General features: G+C 36.1%; 1 protein-coding gene and 1 long non-coding RNA gene across 14 annotated transcripts in view; one reads left to right on the plus strand and one right to left on the minus strand.

Moving 5' to 3' along the window:
- The window catches only part of DMTF1 (cyclin D binding myb like transcription factor 1), a 44348-nt gene that overhangs the window by 28561 nt on the left and 225 nt on the right, over nucleotides 1-15562 (minus strand). Inside the window, exons 1-6 of one of the 10 annotated variants that reach the window (XM_077857141.1) lie at nucleotides 14897-15190; nucleotides 14374-14553; nucleotides 13674-13813; nucleotides 4616-4738; nucleotides 3445-3561; nucleotides 1519-1641 (exon numbers count right to left, since the gene is read on the minus strand). In XM_077857141.1, the coding sequence (XP_077713267.1) occupies nucleotides 1519-1641; nucleotides 3445-3553 (232 nt within the window). In that variant the 5' untranslated portion in view covers nucleotides 3554-3561; nucleotides 4616-4738; nucleotides 13674-13813; nucleotides 14374-14553; nucleotides 14897-15190. Of the gene's footprint in view, nucleotides 1-1518; nucleotides 1642-3444; nucleotides 3562-4615; nucleotides 4739-13673; nucleotides 13814-14373; nucleotides 15191-15241; nucleotides 15511-15562 lie in introns of those variants that run through there. The other 9 variants (XM_077857137.1, XM_077857138.1, XM_077857142.1 and 6 more) reach the window with 9 other exon arrangements.
- The window catches only part of LOC144288989 (uncharacterized), a 90331-nt gene that overhangs the window by 3512 nt on the left and 71257 nt on the right, over nucleotides 1-15562 (plus strand). The gene's annotated exons all lie outside the window — the stretch shown is intronic.

Genomic DNA, 15562 nt, shown 5'->3' on the forward strand with positions numbered 1-15562 from the left:
ATCAACACACTTTTAACAAATCTAGGAACAATACTTCAAGTCCACTTTTCATAAATTTAGTCTCACTGTAAATATTAGGCTCCAGAATGTCCTCCATACGTCATCATGCTGACCTGATTTCAAGCAATTCAGATGCTTTTATGCTAGCACATCCATATCATCCTGCCCAGTTAAGCTAAGTAGTGTGTGAAGGATTCAGTCTAACACCATAAAATAGAACAAAATATCAACTGTAGTTTGATCAAGGTACTCAACTTTAACCAAATGAATTAACCAGCCATAATTTATGTAAAAATAATCCCTCACAAATTCTGGCTTAGTAAAATAAGTATTTTCATTTTATTTTATATCCTGGGGATGTAATGTACAGCACTGTGACTATAGTTAATAATATCTAAGATATATTTGGAAATTGTTAAGAGTAATCTTTAAAGTTCTTATCACAAGAAAAAAACTGTAACTATGTGTGGTAACAGATGTTAACTAGACTTATGTTCATTTCACAACATGTATGTATACTAAATTACTATTGTGCACCTAAGACTAACATAATGTTACAGGTTAATTATTTCTGAATTAAAAAAACTTCCAGCTTTGAAAATGTCCATATAGGATTATATCTGTACAGACAGGCCAATCAAATTTTAAGACTGGATCACAACCTAATGATAGTCAAATCAGGAGTTTTAAAAATCATGAATCATCACTAGAAGGAAAGATCATTTAATTAGAAATGCATTATGTTTGTATATGTCACTAGGAGCAATGTTAGTGGCATTAATATGAACCATTGTTCAATAAAGTCTCACAGTAAACTGATATAAAATGGTTTTTCTGTTCAACTGAATAAGCAAACTCTACATAAAAAGTACACATCTACTTGTAAAGACAAGGTTTTGCTATGATGAAAACCTAATCTTACTTTTTTCCAACTGGATAAAGATGTGATTTTGCTTGATCCTGGGTGCAAAATGAAAGTTCTCAAGTACCAGAATGCCTGGTATGACCTTAGACAAGTTCTCATACCTCTCCATGTCTTAGTTTTCTCATTAAAAACAGGAATCAAAAAAAAAAAAAAAAAAAAAACAGGAATCATAACACCTACTCTAGAGCATTCTTTCTCTATGAGGGCCAAAAATGCTTCTGGGTGAGGTGTGGGTGAAAAAAAAAAATTCTCTTTATTGACAAAACAACACATACAATACAGTACATTAAAAAAAACAACAGTATATCTGTGATATTACAATATCAAGGGGGAGAACATGATCAAGAGAAAATGTCTCAAAAAGCTTGGGGTAGGAAGGATGACAGTAATTTTTTAAAAAGGCTGAGAAGATTAAAATAGGCAATATATGTAAAAGCATTTAGAGTCATTAAGTGTTTTAGTTAGGAAGGTTTTTGTGACTAATGAAGAGGAAAATAATGGACCTAAGTCTACCTTGAAATGCCAATTTGATCTCTCCCAAGCTACAATGTGATTTCAAAAGGGAACTCTGTTCTTAATACATAGTGACTTACGTGGAAGTGCAACAACTGATATGCAAGGAGTAGAATCATCAATACTTTGATCATCCTCAGAAGACAGACAAAGCCTTTTATGTGGAGGTTCAGTACTATCTTCTGAGTCTATTTCATCAGCTTCTAATGAAACAAACAAACAAACAAAAACTCAAAATCTTCAAACCAATGAGAAAACCCAAAATCTTCAACAAGTAACTATAAAATAATTTTCTTATCAATTTGCTCAGTTAACCCAATTGTGCAAGTAGGACTTCAACGACACTGTCTTCTATATCCCCAGGACAGTATCTCAGCTCCTATTCTGATAACAAGAATTAGGAGAACAGAGGGGCCACTTTTTAAATATAATATTTCAGTGCTACTAACTACCTATCTTTCCAAATATTTCACAAGTAAAGATAGGCGTTGGTAATTTAAATCATTCACTAATAATCACTGAATGCCTACTATGTGCTAAGTGCTGGGAAGAGAACAATGACAGATACCCTTGACTGTCAAGGAGAGCTCACAGGGTGATGGAGGAGATGACTAAAGCAACAATCTCAAAATGGTGCTGTAAGAGCTGTGCAGGTGGAATGAAGAGACTGTTCCATGAGCTGAGGGGAGAGACATCTAATTTTGTCTACTGGTAAAGGAAGGCTTCCTGGAGAAGGTGTCTTGAATTGGAAAGAACTTGAATGAATAGAAGCTAGGGGTAATGATAATACTGGCACTAGGAATAATTATTTGCAGTGACAGTGAGGTATGAAAAGCTTAAGGTACGTAAGGAAAACAAGACACCTATGAATTGCTGGGACACAGATATATGAAATGTGGCAGGAAGTGAGGCTGTAAGGAAAGCGGAGATGATGGGAGGCCATCACTGTACTCTAAAAACCATGGGAAACTTGAAAAAACAAACCTTCCTACACTACTGAGTATCATGAGCAAGGTCATCAGCAGTTTGAAAGATGAATTCAAGTTGGGAGACTCATTAGGCTAGTGGGGCCTCCCAGGTGAGAAATGAGACTCTGAACTAAGAAAGGGGGACTTGAGACAAAGAAAGCAATGGATTCAAGAAACAAAATACTATCAACAAATCTTCATGATAGAATGAAAGTAGGAGATGAGAAAAGAGTTTATTCCTACCCACATTTATGATCTGCATTGCTAAGTAATGAAATTGACTGAGAAACAAAACTAGTCTGGGAATTTTGTGAAGAATTCAGTTAGGAACATGTGAAATTTAAGGTGCCTATGAGAAACACAAAGAATTCAGAAAATAAGACAGAAGTTTGAATCATTTTAATAGTAGGTGATAGTTAAAATCACAAGTTTGAATAAAATAACCAGAAATTAAGTATTGAATGGGAAAAGGAGATAAAGCCTAGGTTGAGGAAAGATAAAATTACAGCAAAATACATAATAAATATAAATAATAAATAGGTAGAGAAGTGACAACAAAATCACAAGCCTGTTGAATCTTGATTGATTATATAGGTAATCACATTAAATCTTATTCAGTCATATAAAATCCTTTAACAGACTGGAGCAAAAAAAAAAAAAACTGACAGGACTACTACATTTCCTAATGTACATTGCTGGCACCAAATGATATCAAAGAGGAAGTATATTACAGTTAATCCATCATCATCTTTATAGGCTCAAGAGATTCTACTTATTCATGAAAGTAGCTATGAGATTAATCAAAGTTCAAATACCTGACAAATTTTAAAAATACAAAGGTATATATATATATATTTTTTTACAAAGGTATATTTAAAAAATAAAAATATAAATTTAAGTTAATTCATGATCCAAAGAGATAACTCCCTTTTCTACTGTCCTAGCCTAAGCTGTCTATCTGGGTAACAGGGATCAAAGGTGACATAAAATCCAGAAATATAGAAAGATCCACAATTGTATGACAGAAAGTTCTCCTACCATTCTGAGGGCAATGAAGAATGAGGTTCCCGTCTGTGTCCTGAGTCAAAGTCACAGAATTCACAGTTTCTACTGTTACTGTGTCAGAATCCTCTTCAACTGTGCTCATACTCAAATCTAGACGATAGGTTTCAGATTTAAAACATTATTTCCAAACATGAACATAAAGTAGCCCCCAACTTATCCCTCTTCCCCACAAAAAAAACCCATAATTTAAATTTGATTCAGCATTCTTTATGTGAAATTGCAATGACAGTTCAGACTGCAAAAACTGTTTTTTAAAAGGTTATACCCATTATTTAGAATGAGATGTAATAATCTACAAAAATCCGACTTCTCTAATTAAAAACCTATGGGATTAAGATTTAGTTTTACCACATCCAATGAAAAAGATTGTTCCAAGTTGTCTTATCAATATTATTGCTCCAAAAACACTTTTTACAAGTATTTAAGCTCTATTATTATCTGAAAACTAAGAACACTATGGAATTATCTTCACCGTGTTTTTTTCCAAAATATTAAAGCGTATATAACCATCACTCCAAACTGCTTTTAACAGATATGGAGGTAGGCCTTCTTTTGAAATAGAGAACTGATTTTGTTTAAAGTGCCCTTACCTGATATTTTATACATATATCTAATTTTCCTCTTGTTCAGACAAACTGAATGATCAGAGTCTCACAATACAATACCTACTGGCTGATGGGAGGAAATGTACTGAATTAAAATCAAGGACCTTATTAAAGTCTTTGAGGTTCTTTTTATAATATTCAATGAAGTTCTTCCCTCAGTACTCAATTTCAGTCTTGTCCACATACTTTTTATCAACTAAAATGAAGGCCATAAGCTTTAATGTGTACTGATCACTTAATGATCACTTAATATATATTTGGCTTCTATATACAACATATTAGTCTGTTCATATAATTACCATTTATTCAAGTGTATCTTCCCTTGCCAGAAAAACTTAAGATCTGTCAACATTTACATGATGAAGATCCAATGATTCACTCAGGTTTTATAAACAAATTACTGTTTTAAAAGGACATTGTTCATTTTACAATAATAAAGATGACATTCCCCAAATTAAAGATAAATAGAAATCATGGTCTGGTTATCACTAAAATTTGCAAAAAACAAGGTATGGTCCTTGGAACAAAGGCAGGCTTACCTAGAAAATAGATGGATCAGGTATAGCCCTTCCCACAGAATCAAGTCGCCTTTCCTTAGATACCAGCATCACTTTCATGTTATCCAGATTACTTCTCTCCCATATTCCTACCTCTGCAACACTCTGAAAAAGTAACAGCATTATACAATACGGCTTAAATAAGAACAAACAACTGTGTTCTATCGGTATGTTCATGACACTTTAGCCACAAGCCTCTGTGATGTCTTAACTAAAAAAACAGAATTTTTTTCTAAAAAGACCTTTAGAAGTCAGCCTCTAGAAGTTTTCCCCAATGAAAGGCAGAAAATGATGAGGTCCTATACCTAGTAAATTAGTTTATAGGCAGTTTCTCAACCCAAGTTGTCCTTCAACCGGCAAATATTCTCAGAAAAAAAGAGCTTCAACTATGCTACTGTAGACCCAAGTATGTGTAATATCACCCAGGATGTACAGTGCCAAATACTACCAGTAACTACATTTTTTCTTTATAATAATTTACCACACCTCTTTTTATACACAATACTGTATTTCATCTTAAAGTATTTAAAACTATATCATATCCGAATAATCTTGCCCGTGGATCTGTGGAAAAAAAGAAACCCTAAACAACTAAGCCAGAAAAGGTAAAATTATAAGCAAGCTCTTGAATCCAAGGTGAGCCCTACAAAATCTGAAATGATTTTTAAAGTTTCTTTCAATAAACTTATTATCATCCCGAAGGGTCAACCAAAGAATCAAGGAGTACAACACGATTTGAAATTTATTTACTATTATTTTTTAATAGTTATTTTTTTATTTTTTAAATATTTTATTTATTTATTCATGAGAGACAGGCAGAGACACAGGCAGAGGGAGAAGCAGGCTCCATGCAGGGAGCCTGACGTGGGACCCGATCTCGGGACCCCAGGATTACAACCTGAGCTGAAGGCAGCGCTAAACCACTGAGCCACCCAGGTTGCCCGTGATTTGAGATTTAAAGGGTATTTCAGCAATAGCTAACAATTGAAATTTCCATTTTAGCAGTGTTCTAATTAGAACTCCTCTCTCCAGGATGGTTATATTTTGAGAATTGCCATACATAAATAAGTCTGCAGTGCCTGGGTGGCTCAGCGGTTAAGCATCTGCCTTTGGCTCAGGGCGTGATCCTAGAGTCCCAGGATCCAGTCCACATGGGACTCCCTGCGTGGAACCTGCTTCTCCCTCTGCCTATGTCTCTGCCTCTCTCTGTGTGTGTGTCTCTCATGAATAAATAAAAATAAAAAATAATAAAAAAGTAAAAAAGGTACAGATCCTGCTAGAGAAACCTCTAGTCAGCTATTAGATTTCACATTGTTCTTATTTCTGAATCCATTAAGTTTTCTTAAAAAGCTGGTAATATTTTTGTGCAGAAGATAGAGAAATTCAATGTTAAAAAAATCATCCTTAAACTTACCAAAAGTAGAGTTCACTCTCTTTGGTGTGTGTGCGTGCGTTTGTAAAAGTGTATAAACAAGCAACTATTATCCTCCTTTTTACAGTTTATTCATATTAAAGGTATGATGAAACCAAGCCAGGTATCTAACTGAAGATTTTCTGTATCACTTAAAACTTACATCACATAAAAAACATGACATTATTTAACTGCCCTATCACTGGACATTTGTGTTGTTCCTAATTTTTCATTTCCTTAAAACGTAATGAAACATTTATACACTCTATTTCCTTAAACAATATTAATGGAAATTATTAAAGGAATATGACAAAATTTAGAACTCCTGAGTCACACTGAGACAGAAACTGTAAGGGACCCCATAAGAAAAAAAAAATTTAAAAAAAGCTGTTTTTTTCTTTGTTCCTTTTCCTGCTTCTGTTTTTGCTAGGACCCACACCCCACCTTAGACATGCATTAATGTATGTCCTCCTTGTAAAGGTCAAGGAGTTAATGATTTCTTTGAAGTCTTCCAGCACAACTGATAACATCTAAGGAGTGACCACGTGAGGTCCTCATGGAAGTTCTCCCAAGACCATGGACTCCAAACACCCAGACGCCAAGACCCTGGGCTCCAGGGCATCAGTGACTTAAGGACACCTGAACACTAGTCCTTGTTCAACCAGTTCCTGAATGCCTGAGAAGATATGTACACCAAACCACCGTCCTTAATTATAACTCTGGACCAGCAAACAAAGATACCCCTTTGAGTATCCCAGATGTTTCATCTGTATCTGCTCTCTTCTATATTCATCAACTCTGCTCTCACTTCTTGCTGGCTGGAGTTTGATTTCCATCCTGTGGGAAGCCAAGAACTGCCTTGGCTGGTCCTGTGGGACCCCTTCTGTATACTTGGACCTGGTCTGCCTGCATCAATACTGCAATCTGTTTTCTGGAAAGGCTGTTTGAATTTATACCCAAACCACCGAGATAGAAACTTAATCCTTGGCAACCTTTCTTTTATTAAAAAGAAAGCACAAAGCAAAAAACAGCACAAAAGTTCATTGGATAGGTGCAAAGTAGTCACTAGTTTAGCATTTTAATCAGTGTCATTAGGACTCAAATTAATCTAAAACTTTAGAAAAAATAAAGGTAGATTTAAGATAACATGGAGATATGAGATAATACAAGAAAAAAGAAGTCTGAAATAGCTAGCTGAAATAAAGTATTTCATTCTTAACTTGTACTGGTTACAGGTGATCCTATGCAACATACTAGCTTTAAATCAGAAATCTAGGTTCATTTTCAAAAATTTGGCAATTCATGTTTGAGATTAGTAAATGGTTCTAAGGCGGTTTGCAAATTAACAAGCATATTTGTTCAGTCAAGAAATATTTATCACATCTCTACTATACATGCACTCTTTAGGCACTGGGATATGGTGGCCACTCTTTTTTTTTTTTTTTTTTTTTTAAGTGTCTCTTTAGATATGCTCTCGACTCACTTTCCCAGGGCTCTCCCACATCCCACTGTAGTTGGGAGCTAGGAGGTCAGTGTATTTATTAATATTTAAGAAACTAATCTGGTTTTATTTTCAATTTATTTTAAATAGGTGACGCATTTACATGGTTCAAAGTTCAAAAGATAAAAGTGGTTATACAGTGAAGTTTACTTCCTCCTTCAGTTCCCTAGTCACCTGGTCCCCCTCCTTCTTTAGGTAAACTGTTATCAATTTCTCAGGCTCCCTCAGAAAAAAAAAAAAAAAATCTCAGGCTCCCTTCCAATGATTTTATGCCTGTGTAAGTCAATATAGCCCTTCCTGCTACAGTCTCTTTACAGAAATAGTATTATAATACCAACAATGAACAGTACCTTAATGGCTACTTTTTAGTACCTCAGCAGCAAGATGAGACACCAGTATAAGCTAGCCAACTGATTAATAATAGCAGAGTCCCTAAAGTGGGACCTGCTTTGGCCTGTTGAAGGGGGGAAAAAAAAAACCCAGCAGCCAGCGTGGCAGAGGCTTTCCATAAAGAGGAAGAGTAGCTGAATATAAGGTTGGAGATAAAGACAGGGGTAGATCTCACAAGGCCTTATAAATCCTTGGATGGTGTTCAGCTGGGGAATATAATTTGCATTTTTAAAAAAATCACTTAGACTGCAGTATGGAGAATGGGTAAGTTATGAAGACAAATGGTGGTCCCAGAAATGATTCTTGTTTGGACTGTCAAAGGAGGCTGAACAAAGGATACATTCTGGAGAGAGTGTTGACAGACTTGCTGAATGAAGGGATCATGGAGATTAAGAGAAGGGTAACTATCTTAAGCTGAACCCTAGGCTTTTTGCTTGAACAGCTGATTGAGTTTGGTAACACTTAGATATATTTTATTATGTGTTTTTATTACTATTAGTATAAATAATGTTATAAGGCATTCAAATGAGGGTTTCACATTGACAGTTGGAAGCTGGAATTCAACAGATTAGACATATCAAGACAAACTTGAGTTAGTGGCCTGCAAATAATTTTTTTAAAGATTTGTTTATTTGCAGGTGGGGGGTACAGGGAAAGGGCAAAGAAGAGGAAGTCTCAAGCAGACTCTGACCTGGGTGTGGAATCAGAGAGGCTCTATTTCATGTCATGAGCCAAAACCAAACCAATGGATGCTTAACTGATATAGCACCACCCAGGGCGCACTGGCAAATAATTTTTAAACTTAAGATCACCCAGAAAGGTTAGATAAGACAACCTAGATTTCAGTTCTAGAGCACCTTTTAACAGGTGGAAATCAAGCTATAAAATTAACTGAAAAGGACTAGCTAATGATAGAGAAGGAAAACTGTGAAGTGTTAAAAGACACAAAGAGTGTTTTTCAAGTAGTCATCCATGTTAAATATTGCAAAAAAGATGGAGAGGTGACTAATTGATCTGTCTATATGGAGAACATTGGCAGCCTTAATAAAAATAGTCTGAGGTATAGTGGGAACAGAAGCCCTGCTGGACTATGTGGAGAACTGAAAGTTGGGAGACAAGACAAACAACAGGTCTTTTATGAGGTTTAGCTTTCACAGCAAGTGAGCAAATACTAGCTACTTTAACGTCTCAAGAGCTGTTATTTAGAAAAGCACAGCTGTATACTGATAGGACTATTAGAGTGCCTGAAAAATGCTGGTGAATAAACTTATGACAGTAAGGTATAAAGCTGAGTGTTACGGTGCCTCCCATTGTAATTCATTATGAAACTATGCTTAATTTCTAGACCTATTCCTTATTTGGCTTACAGGGGAAATGTGTCAGAAAGATACATCAACTTTTTATCTTCTACCTTCAACTATTTAGTTTTCTTTTGGACTGCCATCAGCCTGTTGAGGTCTTCTCTTCCTTCACGGTCAAGGGTTATGCTGTATGAACTATATTTATACTAACTAGAAGGGAGAAGAAAGAAATTTTAACAGTCATTTTACCTAGTGAAATGGCATTTTAGCATGTTTCTATCCATCATCTGGTAAATATCTTACACAGCAACAATATGCCAATAAAATGAAGAAAAGAACATGTGAAATGTGGTATAAAACATTTATAATGGATTATTTATATTCATGTTTAAGTGAGAAATGTGTTTGTCTTCATTTAGAGCTCCAAATGAACAAGAACCCTATTTAACGTAGAACAAAAGGACAATTCTGGATCTGGTATTTAATACAGAATTAAAAGAAATGAATCCTTCACCCTACTTCACTCCAATACTGATGTAAAGTTCTTACTCAATGGCATTACTTTAGACTGGTATTTCCATCAACTATATACAGGCAAAACTCATTTTATTACACTTCATAGATACTGAGGTTTTTAAGATTTTATTATTTGTTCATGAGAGACACAGAGAGAGGCAGAGAGAAGCAGGCTCCCTCGGGGGAGCCTGATGTGGTACTCAATCCCAGGACCCTGGGATCACGACCTGAGCCAAAGGCAGAGGCTCAACTACTGAGCCACCCAGGTGTCCCTCACCCACATTTTTAAAAAAGATTTACTTTTTAATACAACGAAGGATTACGGCAACTGCACATTAAGCAAATCTATTGGCACTACCAACAGCATTTGCTTACTTCGTGTCTACATCACGTTTTGGTAATTCTCAAACTATTTTCAATTTTTTTCATTATTACAGTTGACTCTTGAGTAATGTAAGTTTGAAATGCATATGTCTACTTACATGTGGACTTTTTAAAATATAGTAAAGGTATTTTAATTTTTTCTCTAATTTATTATTGTAAGAATATAGTATATAACACATAAACAATTATGTGTGTTCGTTAATGGTAAGGCTTCTGGTCAACAGTAGGCTTTTAGTAGTTTTGGGCAAGTCAAAAGTTATACAGGGATTTTCCACCACCCAGGGGGCCATCTCCCTTAAGCTCCCCAAAACTGTGTTGGGTATAGTGATCTGTGATTAGGATTTAAGACTAGATGAAAGCTCAGATAACATTTTGTAGCACATTGGTTCTGACATGCTCTTGCATGCTTTTAAATGAACTAAAGTATAAACATAATTTTTTTATGCATTGGGACACCAAAAAATTCATTTGACATGTTTTATTGCAATCTTTGCTTTTTTGCAGTGGTCTGGGACTGAACCGCTGCAGTTATCTCTAAAGTATGCCTTTAATTGTCCTAATTTTCCAAATGAAGTGTCAAGTTTATCTTCCAAAAACTACAACCAGGAAAAGCAGCATTTCTTCCTACTGTGGGAACTAGTTTTGCAGATAAATTTGTATCTGTTTCTGAACAGTCCAAGTGTGGGAGGGTATATTTTAGTGGAGATCATGAAAAGCACAGGAGCCAAAAGTTGCTGACTCTACATGCTTGGAATTGGGACTCTACATCAAAAGATGTGATGAGACTAAACATTCAGTATTATAAGATACTTTTGTTAGGGAAAATCAAGCAAGCTACAGACCTTTAACACTAGAATTTTATTGAATGAGTTGACCGAAAAACAGATACAAGGTTTCTGGTGTAATTCAACTAATAAGGCAATAAGGCCGCATTTAATTTTTAAATGTCTTTACTTAAACCAATCTAAGAAAAATTATTCATATATTCCTCTAACATTTTGTGACAATCTTCCAAACAATGTCACACCTTTTATAACTTTTTCCTGCACTTACTTTATTAGAGTATTTCCCAGTATCTCTACTTATTCTTCTACTTCATTTTTAATGGGTACATAGTATCTAAATATATGTAACCATTATCCTGTAAAGCCAACATTTTTGAGGTTGTGCTATTATAAAAACCCCATATTGACACTACCAAACCCATCATTGCATACAACTAATGCCTTAGGAAATGCTTATAAGTGGATTTTAGTTAACATGTAACAAAAAATTTAAAGATAGGTTTTAAGATATTTTGAAAGAATAAGACTCTTTGCTAGTTAGAAAGTCTTAGTGGAAGAGCTTAAGTAACAAATGGCTACATCCTGAACATGGGTACTCAGATTGCTGGCAGAATAGAAAGCTGCAGAATATTGATTTTATCCAAGATAGGGATAGGGACATTTTACACTGAGGCTGAATGCTTTGGACTGTGGTTCCAAGTCCCTGGGGATTTGCTCTTTTGTACACTTTGTGGATAAGTTTGAGAAGCAAAGTTATAAATGAATATAAAGTATACTAAAGTAACTAATGATTGTAATACCTTAGTTTTAAGGTAGCAAAATATGACTACACACCACATCAATAAAGTTGTTTGTGGAGTTTATTGTAAAAGGCTTTAGTTGCTTAAGATTGATTTCAATTACCAACTATTTTTTTTAAAGATTTTATTTATTGGGGGGGGGGGGGAGGCACACAAGCCAGGAATAGGCAGAAGCAGACTCCTTGTAGCACAGGGAGCCTGACACAGGCCCGCTCCTGGGATCATGATCTGAGCCAAAGCCAGAGGCTTAACCAGTTGAGCCATTCAGTTGCCCTCGCCCCCAATTACAAACTATTGAAAAACAATGTTATTATCAAAGACGATTACTTGGTAGTATGGTTCAAGGTGCAGAATTTTGTACCTAGTTTGGCAATAAAATCATATTGCTGATCTGAAAGAGAATATTTTTCACATAGTAGTACATGGTTTCAGAACTTATGATGAGCATTTGGCTACATTTATATATGGAAATACATCAAATTTTCATCATAGTCCTCCGATTTACATTAAAGTTGATTTTTAAAGGACACTTGACAGATACTAATATACAAATAGACAGTAAATAAACATAATGAGTATTTCTTTTGCTACATAACATGTGATGATAAATAAAGTGTTGACAACTCAGTGCTTGGAGAATGGCCTGATAACAGTGTACATAACCAAAATGACAGTTTAAAAAAAAATTTAAAAATTGTTCATAAAGGGCTGTCCAATGTGCTGTTTCCTGAGAACATCTTTCTGGAATTCAGTCATGGATTGGGGTGTCTTTCCACAAACTTGAAGCAGCAGACATGATAAACAGGTTCATTCTTTTATTTATCTTTATGGAATCAAAGCAAAACCAAAACCTATTCGTGATTTCTATTACAAGAATTTTCTTCACAAAAGGAAAAAAAAAGGGGGAGGGAATTCAGATATGAAAGCAAACAAATGCCACATACATTTAATAAATCTATACATTTAATACACTTAGCAATAAGTTCATCACTTTTCCAGGTCATTTCCTATCATTTGAGGATAGAAGAGACTTTGCAACTGAAATTGCAAAGCATTTAGAGGTACACCATTTCTTAGTCAATCATTTATATGGAAAAAAACTGCTCAAGATTAGGGCAGTAAAACTGATTATTAAAAATAAAACTCCATTTTGAGAAGATAAACACCCCTTGTTAAACAAGTAGCCTCTAAGACATAAGAGAAAGTACAACTCTTATTAAACCATTGTTGTTCTAAAGTTTTGCTGTCCCTACAACAGATATAGAAGTGTGTTCGCTATGATCTAAGACCTCAATACTTTTAAAACACACATCCCAGTCCTCCTAAATTTTTAACATCTATGTGCAGGTTGTAAATCCCTAGGGATGCTCGTGTTTCACATTAGTGTATTCATCCTCACTTGTGTTAACTTAAGCCAATGAACTTAATGGAGCATGACAAAAGCAACTGTTTATAATAATGTGAAGTTACTGTCAGGACATACAATCTTATTACAACGTTAATAAAATAAGGTCTGTAGATGGAGAGATAAATGAAGTGAATAAAAAAAGGAAAGCTTTTGTCTGTATTTCAATACCAACTAGCAATATCTAACCTTACAAATATGCTTATCTCTCCTGTTGCCTTGGGGTAAAAGGAGATAAACTTGCCCCATCTTTAAAACAAAAAACAAAAAACGGGGGGGGGGGGGACCCTGTAAAAAGAAGAGAACTTAAAGAATCAAGAGGACATCTGCCTTCTTTTAATATAATTCTCTATTAGTAATCATTTCTCAGTCATATTCTGCTTTCAAAAATCAAAGCCTAACTCCAGAACGTGACTGCTTCCCCTCAAAGTATTTCTAAAACCTGAACATTTTAAGAAAAATATTTACACAATACATATTTATTCATCTAACTGCTCAAAGTATGAACTTAAAAGTTCTAAGCAAGTATGCAATGCCCAGTACTTACTGATTAACTGTAGATGAAGAAAGGGCAATAGCATTTTGGCTCCATCATCTAGCTCAACTGCAATCAATTAAAGAGATTCACGCAGAAAATGCAGATTCTAGATCAGTCCCAAAAAGCATATTTTGGGGTGAGCCTATCAACTAAAATAGTAAAAAAAAAAAAAAAAAAAAAAAAAAAAAAATTAGCTTTTTGGTGGCACAGAAGTATATGGAAATAAAAATGACATTATCACAAAACATAAAATTTATTTTTTTGTCCCTTGTGAATGAAAAAACAACAGTTCTCGGACAGCCTGACAATTCTAAGATTAAAGGACTGAATTTTACTTTTTTCCTAAATCTTAACTAAATTTCTGAATCTTAACCTAATAAGGTTAAGACCTCTCACTATATCACCATAGGAAGATGCCAAGTTTTTGGTATATCATCATCATCATCATCATCATCAAAGAATCTTTAAATGTTAAAGTGGTGATAATTACTCAAATTACTAAAAATTAAATCAGTAATACTATAAAGATTATTAGAAACAACAAATTTAAAGCCGGCTCAGAAAAGGAATCTTAATGGGGAAAACAAAATAAAACAAAACAAAACACACACATGAAAACCTTTAACTGAAAACGAAAACAGAAAAAAAAAAAAAAAAAAAAAATTCCGTTCCGTAAAACTTTCAACACAATGGAAGAATATTTTCTTACTTGGACTGGAGGTTAAAAGCTACAAATGGTTCATGGTCTTGCACGAATTAAAAGTGAAGACATGATTAGGAAAAGACACAAAATTTCGAGATGGTATTATCCTAGGCTTCAAGCACTGCATATTCGAGAGTCACCCTAGATCCTATGTGTTTTGTCGGATGTCCCAACCAGCAGCCTCGCCTGTCAGGAGCAACACGACGATGAATCAAGTTACAAGAAAAGCAAACACACACTGAAACGTTATTTCCAAATTCAAACATGGAGAGGGAGTGGGAGTCCTGACTTACATACATGTCATGCAATTATCACGCTCTCCTTACCTTCACCGAGTATTTTTATTATTAAAAAAACAAAACACACATGCTGTCTCATTCAACTGCAGAGAACGGCACTTGGCCACCTCCACTCTCCAATCTACGCCGGGGAGAGGGTCAGAACAAAGTCTATTTTAGAGGACAAGAAGATCTAAAAAAAAAAAAAAATCTTAAGACTTCCGCAGGACTCAGTAAAATAGGACAATTACTGCTTTTGCAGACGCATTTTAAAACTGTTCTTCGCTCGACTAGGACACTCTCTCCCCGCAGTCAGTCCTGTCCGTCCTTTTCAAGAGAGGCTGACCGAGATAATGCGGCCAGCACCCCCGACTGCCTCCGCATGGGCCTTCAATAGCAGAGCTAGGACGAATCCCAAAGGATGGAAGAGTCTAAGACGCAAACAAGGTAAAAGAAAAAAAGGGGGGGGGGGGACGAGACCCGCCCAACTCTCTCCAGCCCACCTCTCCGTCACCGGACCGCATAAACCCTAAAAGGTAACAAAAAAAAAAAAAAAAAAAAAGGAACACCACGAGAGAGCAAGTAAGGCTCCTCACTCTCCGCATTCTCAGGCCCAATTCTCTACCGAAGCTCCCGGCCCACCCCACCCCCAGGGGTCCCGGCGCCATTTAGCTCCTCGAAGCCGCCGCCATTTTCCGCCCCCGCCGGATCGCTGCTGCGCCTCGGCGGCCGCTCGCTCCCGCACTCTGTAGCCAGAGTCACCGCCGCGGGCCGGGCCCCGAGAGGGAGGCCCTGGCCTGAGCGTGCGGGGACGGCAGCCTCCGCGTCAGGAAGGCCCAGCTCCGACCCCGCCCGCGGTGCCCGGGCGCCCACAGCCTGCGCCGATCGGCGGGAGCAAGCTGGCAGCAAGGGGGCCG

The sequence above is a fragment of the Canis aureus genome, chromosome 18 (assembly GCF_053574225.1).
Source record: "Canis aureus isolate CA01 chromosome 18, VMU_Caureus_v.1.0, whole genome shotgun sequence".
Classification (NCBI taxonomy): domain Eukaryota; kingdom Metazoa; phylum Chordata; class Mammalia; order Carnivora; family Canidae; genus Canis; species Canis aureus.